Source organism: Oryctolagus cuniculus, chromosome 14, assembly GCF_051225735.1.
Source record: "Oryctolagus cuniculus isolate XC-2025 breed Fujian yellow rabbit chromosome 14, ASM5122573v1, whole genome shotgun sequence".
Taxonomy (NCBI): domain Eukaryota; kingdom Metazoa; phylum Chordata; class Mammalia; order Lagomorpha; family Leporidae; genus Oryctolagus; species Oryctolagus cuniculus.
The window spans coordinates 66,305,229-66,326,250 of NC_142880.1; the positions used below are offsets into that span (position 1 = coordinate 66,305,229).

Sequence of the window (21,022 nt, forward strand, 5' to 3'; positions counted from 1 at the left end):
TTGAAAATATATTTCTGCTTTTAATTTTCCTATTATTTGTTCTTATTTGAAAATCTTATAAATGCTTAAATGTGCTTCTTAAATGTTAATGCTAGAGGTTCTTTTTTGGTTTTCAGAAAACAAAATTTTGATTTGAGGCAGTAAGAACTTATTTTTACCTAATTTGTTGTTTTGAAATACTAAAACATTCATCTCGGGACACCTGAACAGTGGAGATGGTTTGTGCAGATTGATATACACTTATAGCTGAAGAATAGTTTCAGGCAGATCATTCTTAACAATCTGCATATTTCACCTCATTCTCAAAGTCAATAACTTGATTAATAAATTATGCAAAGGAGATATAATTTATATTGCTTTCATTTGTTTTATGATTAAGAAGCTGACTGTGGGAATATGAACTCTAAAAATATTACATCTTCATATTCTGTTGTTTGCATATGGGGATTTGGTATAATAAGGTTGTTCTGTCTTGGATATCATGAAAGGATGCTTACAAACTGTTTAAAATACCTTATTATAAAGTATCTTAACCTATAAAAAACCCATTGTGGGAGACAAATTACGTGGTCATCCTACCTGTAAGTCATTGTGAACTTGTGGATCCAAGGGATACATTATTTTATATATTTATTAGTGGGGCTATTTAACAGTTGAAGTTGATTTTCTTTTCCCTGTTGAGGAATGCATAGTAACTTGGCCTTAGAGCTCTAGAGGTCACATATAGAAGAAATTACCATGATATGTCACTAAGATTTTATTCCTATTTGGGACTCCAAAATTTTCTTAGCTTGATAAAGACAGTGGACCCAGAAGGACCTCATCTTGCATCCAAAGTTGAAATTTATATAGTCTGAGTAGATTGGAGGTAGCAATTGATGGAGACATTGGTAGAGGAATATTTTCATTTCCTTTCTATCCTAAAATTTCTTTTACCTTTTCTTCTTCCCATAGAGTTATCAACTGATGGTTGTTCAGAACACTGTTGAAGTGGCTCAGTTTATTAATAACAATCCAGAATTTTTGCATCTTGCTGAGCCATTCTGGAAGGAACTCTCACATCTTCCCTCTCTGTATGAATACAGTGCTTACCGAAGATTAATTGACCTGTATGGGACACATTATCTGCAGTCGGGGTCCTTAGGAGGAGAATACAGAGTTCTATTTTATTTGGATTCAGAAAAAGTCAAGCAAAGTGGTACAGTATTGAGGAAGTGTTATCTAAAACCTTTCAGGGATTTTAATGGGGAAATAATGTGTAGTTTCATTTTTCAGCTTTAAAATAAAGCTCAAATAAAGATTTATTTTTAAATATGACAAATAAAGATTTAAATTGCAAAAGGAGTCTAAAGTTGCAAGTATCATTATACCCAACTCAGAATCTTACAGGTTTTAAGAAAATACTGCCTACTCTTTTGGATAATTCCCTGAGTTAAACCATTGTCATTATGTGTTATCTGCAGAGAGTGTTGGTTGAATTTTTAGAATACTTTCTAACTTTTCCTTTTTCTCAAATTAAGGAATTATTTCACAAGGACAATTAATTGAGAAATTTAAAATATTTTAAATAACTGTTTGTCTTCTATCCGCTGGTTCACTCCCCAAATGGCCACAATGGCTGGAGTTGCACCAGTCCAAAGCCTGGAGCCAAGAGCTTCTTCTGGGTTTCCCACGCAGGTGCAGGGGCCCAAGGACCTGGGCCATCTTCTACTGCTTTCCCAGGCCATAGCAGAGAGCTGGATTGGAAGTGGAGTGGCCTGGTTTCGAACTGGTGCCCATATGGGATGCTGGCACTGCAGGCGGTGGCTTTACTTGCTATGCCACAGCGGCGGCCCCATAAATAAATAATTCTTTTAAAAAAAGACCACAAAATGAGAAAATTTCAGGAAAAGAATGGGGAAGCATAAAAGAAAGGTTTTTATTGTTAGTGGTGTCAAGGGTAAACTCAATGCAAGAGTAGTCTGATTGAGGTTATTTTAACAGTAAACTTACATGAGAAAAATAATAAAATAAATAAATAAATAATAATAAATAAATAAAATAAAAAATAAAAGAAAGATTTTTATTGTTAGTGGTGTCAAGGGTAAACTCAATGCAAGAGTAGTCTGATTGAGGCTATTTTAGCAGTAAACTTACATGAAAAAATTTCCAACTTTATTATTTTCCAGCCTATTTTCAGGAAAATACAATAGAAGAATTCCAGTTCATAAAGGTAGAAATCGTCACATTCTAATGTTAGGAGTCATGGAAAGGAAATATTAGGAATCACAGATATTAAAGATGAAGAGCTTGAGCCAGTAGAACTAGGGTTTTAGGAATTAGTTTCCATAGAACTAGAAACCAGCTTTTGAAATCTCAAGTGGATAGGTTATTGTGTTTCTACTTTTACCATTTTGTTAAATGCCTAAGAAGTTTACAGAAATGGGCATAAAGTACCAGTTTTTGGGGTGTTAAATTTCTGCTCCATTGTTTTCTGTAGAAATCTCTCCTGCTTCTTCCCCCTATAGCCAGAGTGAACAGAAGGAAAATACCAAAAGTAAAATACCCTTTTTTTCTGATCCTTGACCCTTCTAGAGTACTTGAAAAAAACACTTCTCAGGTCACTCTTGATTAAATAGTCACACTAGCAGGAAGCATCCTCCTGCTGTCCCTACTCCTCAACCCGGCTATATTTCAAAGGAGGTCTTCAGTGAATGCAGAAATTAAGTACCTCTGTTTTACGTTTTTCCTTTCCAGGTTTTTCTTCAGTAGACCAGAAGAAATGCACTTCCTCAAAATTCCAATTTTTGTTTACCTCATCAGAGCATGCATGCAAAGACCTGGAAAATGCTTTAAAATCAGCTGCAGGTAAGTGAGAAGCAATTTGCTTTACTGACTTAGTCTCTCTGTTCCTCTGTCTCAATGAATTCTTGGTCTCCAAAGGCTTTTGAAGCTTTAACAGTTGTTCTGCCTTGTAGTTTTAATCTCTTTGATTGTTTTTACTTCTGCTCTCTATTTCATATGTCATGGATGTAAGACATCATGCAGGGTGGGATTTCCTTGGGTATCTACTCTGTTTTGGAAATAGATTCTCAGCATACACTGTTTTACTTTCCCATAATGGTTGGCATCCTGGTTTGAGAAGTGTCAGTGTCAGACTAAAGTTCGGTTCCATCCTGTCATAAGGATGCTTAGTGAAGTATAAGGTTTCTTCTGCTGCTGCTGCTGGGGGTGGTGGTGGAGGTGAGAGTGGAGAAGGTTGTTGGTTGATTGAGGAAGGAACTGGAAGGCGAAGTTGACTGTGAAAGTTCCATGGTAAGGAGTTCACATTTTATACTAATGACTATCAGGTGCTATTAAAAGATTAATAAGACCAGTGATTAAAGATTACATAGATAAAGTTATAGAGAAAGAAGAGAGATGGATAAAGAATCATCTTATAGGATAAGAAACTGAAATGGAAATTAAAGGAGAAGAGAGAAGTCAAGTGAGACAAAGACTGAAATATATATATTAGCTTTGGTGATTAAGACTTAATTTTAATAAAGCAGATTTTGTAGTGAAGTAGGGATGGAAATGAGACTTCAGTGCATTGTGGGAAGACAGTTTTGAGTAGTATTAGAACTTAAATCCTCCTGGGGTGATGGCAGACACTGGGGTGAAGACTGTCCAATGTGCCGTAGTTGTCAGTAAGGAAGCAGGGATTCTCGGAATGCTGGTAGATGATTTCTAGAAAGAGGGAAATCAATTTTAAGAAAAGCCATTTTAAGTACTCATTCACTAATTTCATTCATCAACTATTATGGAATCCACAGTATGTGCTAAGGATTGTTCTAGGCACTGGGGGATACGAAGTGAATATGCCAGATAGTGTTTGCTTTCATTGAATAGCCATGACAAAGGAGGATAAGTTTTTGATGGAGGAGGAACAAATACTGATCTAGACATGGAAATAGGAGTGGGAGCTTTGGGAAGAGGTTGATATTAGTCACCAGCTGGGTTGGTATTTGGAAACTTCTCCCTGATTTGATTTGATTTTGTACTTAACACAAAGCACATGCTATAGGCCCAGCAAAATTTTAAGCAATTATAAGCATTATACCTGTCCTACCTAATAGTTAAGTATTTTTTCAGATCCCCATTTTACAAACAGGGACATCAAGAGACAGAAAGGTGCCCAAGATCACAGTTAGTGAGAATCAGACATGAGATGCAAATGCATGCAATCTGGGAATTCTCTGTTGCCTTTTCCAGGAGAAAAGAGGTTGAATGAAGAGCACACCAGGGTGTGGAGAGGGAGGCTTTGGGTTTAAAAATAACATACAAATGATTTCGTAGAGTATGGTTTTTCTTAAACAGGTGTGCCAGTTAAGGCAGTGATTGTCAAGCATTAATATGAGTGAGGTTACCTGCATAAGCCTGTTTAAATGTTGACCCCAAGGCTTTTACTCTCAAACTTTCTCTGAGAGGTCTTGGCTGGTGCTCAGAAATCTGCAGTCACCCTGTGTCTTTGGATTCAATAGTTCAGGCACTAACCTTGATGATACACTGGTTAAAAGGTGCAATTTGCATATTAAAGACCCATCTAATAATAAAAATGAAGAAGCAGTCAGGCAATTTATTAAAAATATCAGGCTTTAAAAATTTCTGATTATAAAGATGTCACAAAATTTTGATAGTTGTAAGAGAGGTAATAGAAATTCAAATATGATCTGTGAGATTAGGAATTTCTAGTCATGATTTGTGTAACAATCAAATTACAAATAGACATAAAAAATTTATGAAATTAGAGGACACATAAATGGAAAAAAGAATTTAATTAGCATTTAAACTTTTCAGAACACTTTTCATGTGTTAGGTAATATATTCCTATTAATTAACAGCTTTTTATTTATTAGTAGTAGATCATACTCAATAAATTGTTTTCCTTCCAACATCTTTTTTGAAAACTTTCAGACATACAGAAGAGTTGAAGTACTTTTACTATGGTATAATAATAATATAGCTGAAATGACTTATTGCTGTATTACAGTAATAATATACTCATATACCCACCTCCTAAATGCAATTATCATTTTGTTACAATGTTGTATGTACATATCGATAAAATTGATTATTTAGCAATATGTAAATATATCTAAAACATTTATATTTTCTTAACCTTTGTGAGTAAATTTCAGACACTATAGTTCCTCCCCTATATATTCATGTATTTTCTAAGAAAGACATTTATCTGTATAACATGATATTTCTATCACACAAAGAACCTTAAGAATATAAACAATTTTTAATACCATCTCCTGTGAACTGATGTATTAAAAAATGATTTTGAAGACCAGTTTTAGGTTCACAGCACAATTGATCGAAAGTGTAGATTTCCCACATATGAGGATGCTTCAAAAAGTTCATGCATGGATTTCTTTTTTTTTTTTTTAAGATTTATTTATTTATTTGAAAGGCAGAGTTATACACAGAGAGAAGAAGAGGCAGAGAGAGAGAGAGAAGTCTTCATCCACTGGTTCACTCCCCAGTTGACCACAATGGCCGGAGATATGCCCATCTGAAGCCAGGAGCCAGGAGCTTCTTCTGGGTTTCCCACGTGGGTTTAGGACTTGGGCCATCTTCTACTGCTTTCCCAGGCTATAGCAGAGAGCTGGATCAGAAGTGGAGCAGCCGGGACACAAACTGGCACCCATATGGGATGCCGGCACTGCAGGTGGCGGCTTTACCCGCTATGCCACAGTGCCGGCCCCTGCATTTCAATTCTTTTTGGCACCAAAATAAACTTACCTTTTAATCCATTTTTCCACAGAATTTTTTAAGCACTCTCATAGTGCCTTTTCCCACACATCTATAGCTTCCCCCATATCCACATCACCCAGAAGGGTGGAAGGAACATTTGTTATAATTGATGAATTTGTAGTTCACATCATGACCATGCAAAGTCCATTATTTACATTGGAGTTTGCTCTTGGTGCTGTATATTTTACGGGTTTGGACAAGTGCATAAAGACATGGATCCCCCATTGTAGTATCTTGTGGAATACTTTCATAGCCCTCTGGTAACCACTCATCTTTTTACTGTCTCCATAGTTTTGCTTTTTCCGCTATGTCATACAGTTCAATGGATTATTTTTCAAGACTTGATAGGCTTTATACTTTCATGTCTTTGTTTCATTTTGTTTGTGCTTCGTGACTTATTTCACTTGATTTCTCCTGTGTAGGAACTCAGAATAATGTGTTGCAAGGGGATCCATATGTCAGAGGAGGAGATTCAGGCTTTATAGCTGGCCTTAGTTTCCTAGAGCTGGATAATCCTGCTGGAAATAAAAGGCGATATTCTAAGTGGGCACAATCTGTGCCTCGTGTTCCCCAAGTCATCAAACAAAAGGTATGTGATGCTCTGTTCAAAGAAATAGGAAGCATTGTGTTTATTTGCATTGGGAAAATGAGATTAAATTAAGGTGGTTGAGCAGAGATGGCTGTAATTAGTGTTTTCTGTATTCCAATTATGTTTTGTATAGTAAAATGAATGTATACATAATGATAAGAAACAGAAGGTGCAGTATCTAGTATGTTCATATTTCAGTTTTAAAGGTTAAATGTCTTGAAAATCCCAAGAGAAATTAATGGGAACATTTGCATTTTTAACTTTTGACCTAAACTTGATTATGTTTTCATTGATCCCTAACTCAGAGGAATGATAGATTCTTGTCAGAGGAATCAATTAGGCTTGTCTGCTGTTCATCTGCCAGATCATCTTTCTTCCTGTGGCCATGGCTCATGGACTCCTGAAGCCAGAGCCAAACTGGATAGCAGAATTTGATACAGTCAATTCTTTTACAACACAATGTATGTATTCCTGTGCAAAACATCACAGTAAAGACCACAGGGCTTATGGAAAAAATGGGGTCAGGGACATAGTTCTCTAAAACATCATCTGTGACACTCATAAGAAAAATGATGGGTACTGCTAAAGACAGTAACATAGTTTCATGCATGTTAAATTATTAAGAAATGCAGATATGCTACCATAATGTGGCACATCCCTAGAAAAAGGCCTAATGCCTGCTGGGTGTTAGAAGAGTTATCACTGTAAATGAACATGAAACAGTAGGAGAGCAATCAAGAATGCTGACAGAGTTGTGACACCAGATGTGGATGGGTGTAGTGTATACCACAGGCTGTGAATCAATACAGATGTTTGTGGGGTGCATTTTCTGTATTTCTATGTGGTTTGATTCAGCTATATGGCATTTTCTGTGTTCATTCTATGTTTTATGTGGATGAATTGTATATAAGAAAATGCAAAACTTATATATGCTCAAATTATTCCCTGATATGTCAACTCAATGGAACAAATTCATACTTTCAAAACAACTATTATAGTAACACTGACATTATACTCTATTCCAATGTCCTAGGAAAGGACTGATTTTCAGAGATTAAGAGACTTGGACATATTTTATAAGCTAAAAAAAATTACAGTAGATCTTCTGGTACCCTCCTAACACCATATTGCACCCACTCACCTCCCAATAAGGGTGAGGCCAGGAGAGTTTTTCCCATGGAAATTCTTAACTTAAAGTGCCATCTGTTAATATTCAAAATGGACAACACTTGTATTCAATGTCAGTGTTTCATATAAATCTTCAGAAATCCTAAACTGTTGGATGCAGAAAAAGACACTCCTTCAGTCTCAGCAATGCTTTTCCATCCTTAATGTAAACTATGATAGTAGCTGGGCAGGAAAGGGACACAGAAAGAAAATATTCTATATAGGTATGAGGGCACTTCAAAAGACTTGTGGAAATAGAATTAAAAGATTAGTTTGTTTTGATGCAAAAAAAAAAAAAAAGAATTGAAATCCACAATAATGGGGAATATTCAAAAAGTTCATGGAAATGGGTATTGTGGAAAAGCTATGCGTGGACTTCAAAATTTTCAAAGTCCCTGAATAATTTATCTTTTCCTTTTCATTAACTTTTTTGAAGTGCTCTTGGATCTGACCATGCAAAGCCACTGTGTTCAGAAGTCTAGCTCTCCAGAGCAAATGCTGCATATGTCCTCCGGGCTCTGTGCTTAGTGACATCACGGTGGTAGCCTGGAATGTGCTATTGTGGGAGTACTCTGCAGTGACTGAAAATGCTTTGCAGCAGAACTCCTTTTGTCCCTGATCACGTGTACTGTTAAAGGCCGGCCAGCACGCTTGTGATTTTGAAGTTGCTTTACTTCTGAAATATCCCACACAGTGTGAAAAAGTCTACCTGTTTTAAATTCTGTAGGAGGACAGAGTCTCTCATCTCCACTTAAGAGCCATGCTAAAACTTTCAGAGTCAGGAAATTCAATTTTATTCATTTCTTGCTGTAATTTAAGTGCATTTCCTTTTTGTCTGTCCTCTATAGAGGTGGTAATGTATTGTCTTCAAAATAATCTTCCATTAACTAGAAAATGAGTGTGCTGTTTTCTTTTTCTTAATTTTAATTTTTTTCTTAAATTAGCTCTATCTTAATTTTATGCATGCACACAAATATAAAATATTCCTCCCTCATCTGATCCTTATATCCTTTAGGTTTGTCTTGATTTTGCTGCAGAAGAGTGAATTGCTTTCTTTTTGGTGTGAACAAAAAACAGTTGTCCTGCAGTCCCCCCTTATTTTTGATTTTGCTTTCCAAAGTTTTTGTTAGCCATGGTCAACTTATGTAAAAAAAATTAAGTGGGAAATCCCAGAAAAAAATCATAAATTTGCATAGCTTTTATTATAGTACTGTTAAAATTGTCCTATTTTAGTATGAATTATTGTTGTTATTACGTTACTGTGCATAATTTATAAATTAAAATTTTTATCATAGGTGTGTATGCATAGGAAAAAACAATATGTTCAGGGTTGAGTACTATGCATGGTTTCAGGTATCCACTGGGGATCTTGGAAATATTCCCAGTGGATAAGGAGGGGACTATTGTAGTCAATATAAGAGAGACTTCTGATTTTGTTTGAATGGAGATTCTGTCTAAATATGAAAAGAAAAATATGTACACTCAAGGCTCTAGTTACTGACTGATGTCTTTATCTGCACAGCTGACACCTTTATATGAGCTGGTAAAGGAAGTACCTTGTGCCTCTGTGAAAAGACTGTATTTGAAACGGGCTCTTGAGGAGTATCTGGATGAGTTTGACCCCTGCCATTGCCAACCTTGTCAAAATGGTGGCATGGCCACTGTTGTGGGGACTCAGTGTCAGTGCCATTGCAAACCGTATACATTTGGTGCAGCGTGTGAGCATGGAGTCCTCGTAGGAGACCAAGCAGGTCAGTCCTCTGTGTTTTCTCCTAGTCAAGCTGCACACACTGAGAAGGGAATTACTCTTCTCTGCACCCTGAGGTGTACATTTCTGTGAATGGAGGATTTAGAATCTCCTCTTTCCCATCTCCCTGTTACAGCTACTGTGGTTAAGACCCTTTGCTGTCTTTCCATTTAACCATCGGAATTAACAGCCCCACTGTACCCTCTACTCCCTGTTTTCTATTAGAGTAGAATTACAGTTAAGCCATTTTCCATCCTTCAATAATAGTCTCAAGATTTTGTTAACAAGGTCTGTGGAGCTTGGGTTTGCATTGCTTAACATTTCTAATGGCAAGCTTGTTGAAGCATCACTGTTTCTGCTTTGTATTATGTACCATCATTAATCATTAACAAATATTTGTTGAACATCTGCTGAGTGCTCAACATGCTGCATGGTGCTTCAGATATTTAGTACAGGGCTATGTGAAGTTGGCTTTTGGAGTAGTTGAACTCTAATTATGATTTATATATATTTGTTTTTATATTTATTTATATGCTCCTGTTCTCTAGAAAGCTCATTCCTTAAGGTCAGAGCTGTTTGCTTCTTTATTCTCAGAGCCTAATACATGGCTTGATTCATAGAAGTCACTAAGTAAATGTTTGATAAATGAATAAATACATGTCTAGACTATGGCTTCCTATAGACAAACGTCAGGAAGGCCTCCTGGCTCCCAACTGTTTACCCAAGTGTCCTATGCTGGTAATTGAATTCCATCACTGTGATTTATTCCTTTGTAGTTTAGGTTTCCAGGTTATATATTAAAATGACATCATTCTCTGCTGATAAGGATTTGGGTAGCAATCACAATGCATTAATTTAACATTACCTCCTATTAACATACGTCAGGAGATGACTTTATTAAATACATTTCTAATTGCAGCAGTATGATGATTAGAGGTTCAAGGGAAAAATCACACAAAATAATTTAGTTTTGGTTAGTGATACAGAAGAGCAGGTGTGAAACTTGGGGAATGAGAGACATGGTCCCCCTATAATAGGAAGAACTAAGGAGCAACAAATAGAACACTCCTTTGCTTTGGGAGAATGGTTCCTGAGATCACTCTCTAGGAAAGCAAGTCTCTTAGAATATAGTACAAATTCTCTTGCTTTATGCACGCGATATCATGGGTGGCCAAGGTGGATTCAGGAGGTGCCTGTAGATTGGAGAATGTTGTAGAAAGCTAAAACTAGGGATTGAAAAATTTTTTTCCTACTTAACACATTTTCTCATTTTGTACAGTGCCAGCCTTGGGGTTAGTAGCCTAGCAGTACCCTGTAGATTATGTTGTCCTCAAGCCCAGTCATTACTTTAACGACAGGAATTCATTTGATTTACTGAGAGACTGTGGAGTAAGTAAAGGAGCCTGGATTCAACCAGAGGACCGGTTTACAATCTTGATGTGGCCCTTGGCTGCCATTACAACATTGGGCATAGCATTTAACCCATTTGTCTTACATTCCTTGTCTATTGAATGGAAATGGTAACAGATCTGCCCATGTCGATTCACTATTGTGAGAAGTAAGTAATTAGTACAATATACATGAAAGTGCTTTGAAATGGTTGTGATATAATCAGTAAATTTAATATTATTGCAAGAGATTCAATCTGAATTCAGACAGTCAATGTATAGAACCATTCAGGCTGCTGTAGAAAACCCAAGTGAACAGAATGAAGATGATCAGTCCCCGGAATTGTCCCTTCCCTCAGTAAGCACATTAGCAGGAAGCACGACTCTAAGTTCTGAGGTCCTCCTCTCTCCAACAACTTAATGAGCAACCTCTTTTATCTTACAGGAGGGATTGATGGAGGTTGGAGTTGCTGGTCCTCATGGGGCTCCTGCGTTCAAGGGAAGAAAACTAGACGCCGAGAGTGCAATAACCCTCCTCCCAGTAGGGGTGGGAAATCCTGTATTGGAGAAGCCACAGAAAGCAGGCAATGTGAAGATGAGGAGCTGGAGCATTTGCGGTAATGGGGACCAGATACATAGAACAGGGTGCCTTCTGCAATAAGTGTGGAATACACGATTCCTGCTACTCAAAGATTGAGAAGTGGGGAGGGTGTTTTGCCTAGTACTTAAGATGGCAGTTATGATGCTCAAGTTCCATATTGGATTACCTGGTTCTTGACTCCAGCTTCCTGCTAATGTAAACACTGGGAGGTAGAGATGAGGTCTCAAGTGATTGTTTTCCTGGAGTTCACATGTAGATCAGAGTTCCCAGCTCTCGGCTTTGGCCTTAACTCAGTCTTGGCTACTGCTGGCGTTTAGGATAGCAGCTCTATCTGCTTCTCAAAAAAGATATTAAATGGTAAATGGCACTTTTTATCAGTGATTGTTTTGTCCCTTTTTATTGGGGTCAGTTGAAGGAGCTAGAGGCAAACAATGGCCAACTTGAGCTTGTGTGCTTCAGGTTTGCCTGACAGCAGTGTTACAAAAGCAGGGAAACTGGGAGCCGTCAGTTGAGGAATATAACCAGAAGCTTTGGCTTCAATCAGACCAGCCAACAGCTTGCTCTGTGACATTGTGCAAGTGACTTGCCACACCTCTGTAATTAGAATTATAGTAGTAAGCAAACCTATAATATGATATTGTTAGAATCCAATGGGGTTGATCATGTAAAGTAATTAATACAGTGCCTAGTACATAGTAAGCATTCAATAATGTTGTGTTGCTTTGCAGACATGCCTCTGTCTCTTATTCATGTACTTTTGGGATTAAGCATAAAGCCAGATAGGTAATATCTTGACTGATTATCTCAGTTTTTTTTGGCACTAACTTCCCACTTTGCAAAGGATATTTCAAAATTGCTTAGTTGATCCAGTATACCCCTGGGTCAGAATTCTTTGTGCCACACTCCACTGTTTTATGCTATTTTTATTAATCTCTTCTAATCATGAACCTGGTAAAAAATTCCAGTAAGATTGTTTGGAGGTTATGTGTATTAAAAAGAGGTGAGGTGGGGCTCATGCTGTGGCGTAGCGGGTAAAGCTGCCACCTGCAGTGCCAGCATCCCATATGGGTGCCGTTCAGGTTCTGGCTGCTCCACTTCTGATCCAGGTCTCTGCTGTGGCCTGGGGAAACAGTAGAAGATGCCCTATGTCCTTGGGCCCCTGCACCCATGTGAGAGACCCAGAAGAAGCTCCTAGCTTTGGATTGGCCAAGCTCTGGCTGTTGAGGCCATTTGGGGAGTAAACCAGAGGATGGAGGACTTCTCTCTCTTTCTCTGCCTCTGCCTCTGTAACTCCACCTTTCAAATAAATAAATTAAAAAGCTTAAAAAAATAATTGAGTGCTCACTTTGGCAGCACATATACTAAAAAAGAGAGAGAGAGAGTATTGAATTTGGAAAAAAAAATGAGGTGAGGTGTTTGGCATCTGGTAGGAGCATAGAGAGGTGATATGCCCTGTGGCTAGGTCTTTGGTGCTTTGCATTACAACAATAATCAGTATCTTGGCTCAGAAGCAGGAAAACATTCTGGTAGGAAGAGAATGCTGTATTCAGTGCATGTACTTCTGGGAGGAAAAGGGCCTGGGAGGAGGTATCTCCCTGAGTGGATGTATTTTCCCTGCCTTTAGAAATTTACAGAGAGGGGCACATCCTAAGGGAGGCATTGGAGGAATTTTCCTAATTCTTGGTTCTCAGAGGAGAGGAAGAATCCTCTTGCTCAGTACAAACAGGAAGATTATGATCACATTTCTGGGTTTCCTCAGACTGTTTCTTTTTTTTAAGATTTATTTATTTATTTAAAAGTCAGAGTTACACACAGAGAGAAGGAGAAGCAGAGAGAGAGGTCTTCCATTCGATGGTTCACTCTCCAGTTGGCTGCAATGGCAGGAGCTGTGCGGATCTGAAGCCAGGAGCCAGGAGCTTCTTCCGGGTCTCCCATGTGGGTGCAGGGGCCCAAGGACCTGGGCCAACTTCTACTGTTTTCCCAGGCCTTAGCAGAGAGTTGGATGGGAAGCGGAGCAGCCGGGTCTTGAACCAGTGCCCCTATGGATGCTGGCTCTTCAGGCCAGGGCATTAACCCCCTGTGCCACAGTGCCGGCCCCCATCCTCAGACTGTTTCAAGAGGCTAGGAATCCTGCTGAGAAGGAGACTGCACTCCCAGACTATTTCTGTTGCTTTCCCTCATATTCTGTGTCTATGGGGGTGGAGATAATACCAGTGGTACGTTGACCACAGAGGGACTGTTGAAAACTGCTGTTTAGTGTAGATGTCATCACTGTTACAATCTTATTACTAGCTCCTCCTAGAGATGGTCATGGTGATGGTCAAGTGTCAGGACTGACATCAGCGAGATGATCTTATGACTTCTGTTCCCCCATCTTACTTTAAGGCTTAGGGGTTTTGAACCAAACTTTACCAAAACTTGCTTCACATTCCAGCTAATGTGTACCCTGGGAGGTAGCAGTAACGATTCAAGTGATGACGTCTCTACCACCTACATGGGAGACCTGAATGGAGTTCCAGGCTTCTGGTTTGGGCCTGGTCCAACCCTAATTGTTGTGGACATTTGGGGAGTTAACAAGTGTATGAAAGATCTTTCTGTGTATTTATGTCTGCCTTTCAAATAAAAATAAAGGAATAAATAAAAAAAGTTTTAAGACATAGGAAAACAATTGCATTAGTATACTTACATGAGTGGAGTTCCTTCAGATGAACAGGAAAAATTCAGTGTAGTACAAATTATTTATTAAACTGTAGAAATCAGTCATATTAATCACATTCATTTCTTTTTTCTTTCAGATTACTTGAACCACATTGCTTTCCTTTGTCTTTGGTTCCAAAAGAATTCTGTCCATCACCTCCTGCCTTGAAAGATGGATTTGTTCAAGTTGGTTATGAAAAATATTTTTTCTTTATAATACTCCAAGTTTTATCTCTCTACTAAGGCTGTAATCTGTTTCCTCCCACTATGGTGAAGTGATGCTAAAAATATTTTATATGTGCATTTTAATTTTAGTGGTGAGAGTTTCAGTTTGTGACTTTTATTCTTTGGCCCAAGGTGATCAGAATTTTGCAAAGGCAGTATTTCTTCTGTGGTATGGGGAATCAACACTGTTACCCAGTGAATTTAGAAATGTAGTCATGCCACAGGGCTACTAAACATTGCCACTCTGGGCATTAAAATACGCACCTATGAGCAATTTCTCAACTTAGTTTTGTTTATTGCCACTGAAAGAAGTGTGATTTTTTTTAAGCTCATGAATGTGAGGCTTGGGATGAAGTATTAGGTTTATTTCAGGAGTCAACACGATGTTTAGTCAGTGTCTGGTGTGATGTGGGTTGTTGTAGTTAGAGCAATTTTCTCGTTCAGGAAGGAACATGAATCATCTGCCACTTATCGTTCTGTGGAGTTTCCTTGGCTTTAGGGCCTTTTTAATTAGTGCTGTTCTAAGTGCTTGTTATGAAGAAGCTTTGGCCCCAAATGTCACAGAAGTCTCTTCATGGCTCACACAGGATATATTGTTCATCAGGACTGTCAATGCTGCAAACCTTGCTTTCTTCATGAAGGGTTTGTCTCTCAAGTTCCCGATCCCTGAGCATATCTTATTGAGAGCTTGTTAAGTTTCCCCCAATTCTGGTACTTTTGGAAGATGGAACCCACATGTGAGAGTGTGTGTGTGTGTGTGTGTGTGCGTAGAGAGAGAGAGAGAGAGAGAGAGAAAATAAACGTAGCATCTGTAACACCCATGTTCTGTCATGACAGTCCATGGAGTTATTCAATGAAACACACGTGCAGAGAACAAGGCCAAGCTAACTCTTAAACTTTAGTGAACAACAAAGCTATTATCCCAAACTCCAGTAATATGTGGAGTCTTTTTGGGAGCCAGGGTTTCCAAACATTACCCCATCGATTGGCTTTATGAGTATCATCCAGGAAACTCAAGAATATGTTTTCTTTTTTTTTTGATTGATTGATTTATTTGAAAGGCAGAGTTACAGAGAGGCAGAGGCTGAGAGAGAAAAAGAGGGAGAGGTCTTCCATCTGATGGTTCATTCCTCAAATGGCCTCAATGGCCAGAGATGGGCCGATCTAAAGTCAGGAGCCAGGAGCCAGAGCTTCCTTTGGGTCTCCCACTGGGTGGGTGCAGGGGCCCAAGGATGTGGGCCATCTTCTACTGCTTTCTCAGGCCACAGCAGAGGATTGGATACAAAGTGGAGCAGCTGGGACTCAAACCAGCACCCATATGGGATGCCGGCACTGTAGTCCTTGGCTTTTCCTGCTGTGCCATAGTGCCGGCTCTGGGAACTCAAGAATAAGCATTGCTGCTTACCCCTTTGTGGGGAGCAACTGGGAGCAACTCGGACTAGACTAAGTTACTGGAATTAAGACTTATTCTATGCATCTGCTCTCCCACAATATGGCGCTGAGAAGGGAGAAACAGCTTCTACACAGCTGCCTCCAGTTCAACCAATAAACTGTAGGACCTACTCCTGATTGGAGGAGAGCAGCATACTCGGCGTGTGGGTAGCAGAGTTGGGATTGGTGGAAGAGGACTATAAAGGAGGAGAGAGACAACATGCACCAGGAACATCTATCTGAGGGAACACCTGTGCAGCCCCCGAGAGAGCCGGCCGGCGGTGTGCCGCTCCCCCGCAGAAGTGGGGAAAGTGGCTAGGGGGAACTGCCCTTCCACGGAGGTGGAAGGGTCGGTAGCCAACCCGGGAAGAACCAGCAGCAAACCCGGGGAGGGCCGAGCAGACGAAAGAACAGCGCAGGGTCCTGTGTCGTTCCTCCGCGAAGACGGGGAGCGACACCCCTTATCCTCTACCTTTTCTGATTTAAAAAGTTTAGAGTTCAGCCTGTGAGTCTGTTTTTAAAAAATTATTTGAGTGGATCTGATATAGGGCCAAATTTTGACACTGTTGAGTTAGACTCCTTCTTGGAGTCTCTTTGCCAGGTAGAGGAAGACCTTTGGAGCTAAAATCAAAGTAGAACATTTGGCCATCCCCATTTTCCTCAAAGCTCAACATCAACTTGGGCCCTCTGTTTCCTATGGGTTTCCAAGATGAAGGCAGACGAGGTCAGGAGGAGCAAGAGTGACAGTGAAAAGAAGTAGGCACCAAAACATCTTGTTCTGTTCCCTACAGCAGAGTGGGTCTAGGTGTTGGCTCCAAGCCTTCCCTCAGACCTGAATTTCTCACTGATTTCTGGGTGACAGAGAACCAGATGGGTAAGGAAAATAGCCAAGAGAGACCCTCAGTGAGCATGATTACCCCACCAACACAATCTCATATTTCCAATTCTTCCCTGCTTCACCATGAAACCTCACTTCCTAGCATTATAAGGCAATGAAATTTGAATCTGATGCAGCCTTAGCATTAATTCAATCCTTATTGGTGGAGTAGGAGGAAATAAACATTCAGGTTTCCCTAAAAATTATCACTGCTGATAGGATTTGAACATTTCTGGATGTACATGATGGCATTTCATACATAGAATTTCCAACAAGTAGTCCATAATATCTGGATATGAAGAGGTGACTGCCAAAGACATTTTCAAAATCTGAAAACAAACCACCTTGTCTAAAAGTGTATGGGATACTATCCACTAAAGTAATTTTAATAAACAGCTTATACAGTGCTTGGTATTTTAGGAGCAATCAATGCCATTATAGTACATTGGCATTAATTGTTTCATTTCAACTACTAATGGCACTTGTGTTTTTGACTAGGACTATGCGGAGAAAAATATCATATAGACCATTTTCCAAATCAGTTATTTGAATGTAGGCTGCCTGATGATTACAAGAAGCTATAATTTATGGGCCAAATATGAAGAAACATTAACGTGAAATAGACAACTCTACTCTCCATCTTTTGTTTTTGTTTAGGATGAAGGTACCATATTTCCTGTTGGGAAAAATATAGTATACACTTGTAATGAAGGATACTCTCTTATGGGAGACCCTGTTGCTAGATGTGGAGAAGATTTGCAATGGCTTGTTGGGAAAATGCATTGTCAGAGTAAGTGTTATTATATATTTGTGAGCTTTTTGTCTCTATGATTAAATACTTGAAACAAGGTCCTTATAAGGGAGCAGATGTATTTTGTCTCATGATTTTTAAGGTCACAGTTAGAGGTTGGACGGACCTCTCTGGTTTGGGTGTCTGGTAAGGCGAGAGGGTGGTACTGGCAGAGCATGTGTGGAGGAAGGATCAAACGGTGAACCAGGAAGAAGAAAGCAAGTGGCTAGGCCTGACTCAGGCTTTTATAACCAACCTTCTCCTGAGAACCACCTGCTAAGAATATGTCCTCAGTGACCTAGGGATCTCTTATCTCCCAAAGGCCATAGTTGGGTTCAGTTTCTAACTTTAATTAGGTTAAATTTATAACATAATTGGGTTAAGTTACTACCATTAACATTGTTTGCAGTATGTAACTTAGATGACAGAATAATGTGGAATAGAATAAATCAAGATGAATGACCACCCACCATATGCCGCATATCTTGTTCCAGGTTTTAGGAGTGACTAGAATAAACCCTCAGCTTTCACTCGTTAGTCATGTTTCCATTCACTGAAGTAAATTGTATTGCAAGAATAGGCCAAGGAGCTCAGTTCAGAATAGGACACTCAGAACAATCTTTGGAGTTCTAGTCCTAATGGTGTACTACAATCAGTCTACTGCCTTAAACACTTGAATCCCTAGTCTGTTCAGATACAGGCACCTGAGCAGAGGTTCTATGTGTTGTATACACTAAAGCTACTTTTGACTTCCATCTCATTTGAAATATGAATTTCTTCAACAAATAGATGGAACTGTAAGGTTATTTTCCATTTAAAATCAGTTGTCTATTCTATATAAAGTAAGTCCTAGTACACACATGTATACCTTTTTTTCTTGGATGTATATCTGCTAGTGAAATTTCTGAATTATTGGATATGAATATGCTGGATATATTTATAATTAGATTAAGTAGAGTGCTACCAGATTTCTAATGGTTGAACCAATGTATATTCTTATGAGGATATCATTCTGTATTTTCACCCACACTTAATATCGTCTATCTTCTCAAAAACATTTAGCTACAGCTATGAGTCTGCTGTGTATCCCTCTTCCCATGTTGAATTGTTCTCTCCCTTTTTTATTCTATCAGTTAGTATCAGCAGACACTAGTTTTGTTTGTGTGATCCCTTTGACTCTTAGACCTATCAGTATGATCAATTGTGAACTGAAATTGATCACTTGGACTAGTGAGATGGCATTGGTACATGCAATCTTGATGGGATTGTATTGGAATCCCCTGGCACATTTCAAACTCTACCATTTGGGGCAAGTATGATTGAGCATAACCCAAATTGCACATCTCCTTCCTCTCTTATTCCCATTCTTATATTTAATAGGGATCACTTTTCAGTTAAATTTCAACACCTAAGAATAAATGTGTGTTAATTACAGAGTTCAACCTATAGTATTAAGTAGAACAAAAAAAAATACTAAAAAGGCTAAAGTATTAAGTTGTACATCAACAGTCAGGACAAGGGCTGATCAAGTCACTTTTTCTCATAGTGTCCATTTCACTTCAACAGGATTCCTTTTTGGTGCTCGGTTAGTTGTCACTGATCAGGGAGAACATATGATATTTGTCCTTTTGGGACTGGCTTAATTCACTCAGCATGATGTTTTCCAGATCCCTCCATTTTGTTGCAAATGACCGGATTTCATTGTTTTTGACTGCTGTATAGTATTCTATAGAGTACATGTCCCATAATTTCTTTATCCAGTCTACTGTTGATGGGCATTTGGGTTGGTTCCAGGTCTTAGCTATTGTGAATTGAGCTGCAATAAACATTAATGTGCAGACCGCTTTTTTGTTTGCCAATTTCGTTTCCTTTGGGTAAATTCCAAGGAGTGGGATGGCTAGGTTGTATGGTAGGGTTATCTCCAGGTTTCTGAGGAATCTCCAGACAGACTTCCATAGTGGCTTTGCCAGTTTGCATTCCCACCAACAGTGGGTTAGTGTCCCTTTATGCCCACATCCTTGCCAGCATCTGTTGTTGGTAGATTTCTGAATGTGAGCCATTCTAACCAGGGTGAGGTGAAACCTCATTGTGGTTTTGATTCGCATTTCCCTGATTGCTAGTGATCTTGAACATTTTTTCATGTTTCTGTTGGCCATTTGGATTTCCTCTTTTGAAAAATGTCTATTGGGCAGGTGCCGTGGCTCACTAGGCTAATCCTCCGCCTTGCAGCGCCGGCATACCGGGTTCTAGTCCCGGTCGGGGCGCCGGATTCTGTCCCGGTTGCCCCTCTTCCAGGCCAGCTCTCTGCTGTGGCCCAGGAGTGCAGTGGAGGATGGCCCAAGTGCTTGGGCCCTGCACCCCATGGGAGACCAGGATAAGTGCCTGGCTCCTGCCATCAGATCGGTGCGGTGCGCCGGATGCAGTGCGCAGGCGGCGGCGGCCATTGGAGGGTGAACCAGTGGCAAGGGAAGACCTTTCTCTCTGTCTCTCTCTCTCACTGTCCACTCTGCCTGTCAAAAAAAAAAAAAAGTTAAGAAAAATGTCTATTGAAGGTCCTTGGCCCATCTCTTAAGTGGGTTGTTTGTTTTGATGTTGTGGAGTTTCTCGATCTCTTTGTAGATTCTGGTTATCAACCCTTTATCTGTTGCATAGTTTGCAAATATTTTTTCCCATTCTGTCAGTTGCCTCTTCACTTGTCTGAGTGTTTTTTTTTTTTTTTTTTTTTTTTTTTTTTTTTTTTTTTTTGCAGTACAGAAACTTCTCAATTTGATGCAATCCCAAATGTTGATTTTGGCTTTGACTACCTGTGCTTCTGGGGTCTTTTCCAAGAAGTCTTTGCCGGTACCTATATCTTGCAGGGTTTCTCCAAGTTCTCTAATAATTTGATGGTGTCAGGTCATAGATTTAAGTCTTTAATCCATGTTGAGTGGATTTTTGTGTAAGGTGAAAGGTAGGGGTCTTGCTTCATGCTTCTGCACGTGGAAATCCAATTTTCCCAACACCATTTATTGAATAGACTGTCCTTACTCCAGGGATAGGTTTTAGATCCTTGATCAAATATAAGTTGGCTGTAGATGTTTGGACTGATTTCTGGTGTTTCTATTCTGTTCCATTGGTCTATCCATCTGTTTACCAGTACCATGCTGTTTTGATAACAACTGCCCTGTAGTATGTCCTGAAATCTGGTATTGTGATGCCTCCGGCTTTGTTTTTGTTGTACAAGATTGCTTTAGCTATTCGAGGTCTCCTGTGTCTCCATATGAATTTCAGCATCATTTTTTTCCAGATCTGCGAAGAATGTCTTTGGTATTTTGAATGGTATTGCATAGAATCTGTAAATTGCTTTTGGGAGAATGGACATTTTGATGATGTTGATTCTTCCAATCCATGAGCAAGGAAGATTTTTCCATTTCTTGGTATCCTCTTCTATTTCTTTCTTTAAGGTTTTGTAATTTTCATCATAGAGATCTTGAACATCCTTGGTTAAGTTTATTTCAATATATTTGATTGTTTTTGTAGCTATTGTGAATGGGATTGATCTTAGAAGTTCTTCCTCAGCTGTGGCATTGCCTGTGTATACAAAGGCTATTGATTTTTGTGCATTGATTTTATATCCTGCTACTTTGCCAAACTCTTCTATGAGTTCCAATAGTCTCTTAGTAGAGTTCTTTGGATCCTCTAAATAATCATATCGTCTGCAAAGAGGGATAGTTTGACTTCTTCCTTCCC

The 21,022-nt window shown here is 39.1% G+C and overlaps 1 protein-coding gene across 2 annotated transcripts in view; it reads left to right on the forward strand.

Annotated features, from left to right (window-relative positions):
• The window catches only part of C7 (complement C7), a 66,494-nt gene that overhangs the window by 28,032 nt on the left and 17,440 nt on the right, over nucleotides 1-21,022 (forward strand). For both annotated transcript variants that reach the window (XM_008262152.5, XM_089313162.1), the window contains 7 exons: nucleotides 955-1,198; nucleotides 2,737-2,847; nucleotides 6,204-6,370; nucleotides 9,060-9,288; nucleotides 11,118-11,289; nucleotides 14,069-14,156; nucleotides 17,161-17,293. In XM_008262152.5, the coding sequence (XP_008260374.3) occupies nucleotides 955-1,198; nucleotides 2,737-2,847; nucleotides 6,204-6,370; nucleotides 9,060-9,288; nucleotides 11,118-11,289; nucleotides 14,069-14,156; nucleotides 17,161-17,293 (1,144 nt within the window). The remainder of the gene's footprint in view (nucleotides 1-954; nucleotides 1,199-2,736; nucleotides 2,848-6,203; nucleotides 6,371-9,059; nucleotides 9,289-11,117; nucleotides 11,290-14,068; nucleotides 14,157-17,160; nucleotides 17,294-21,022) is intronic.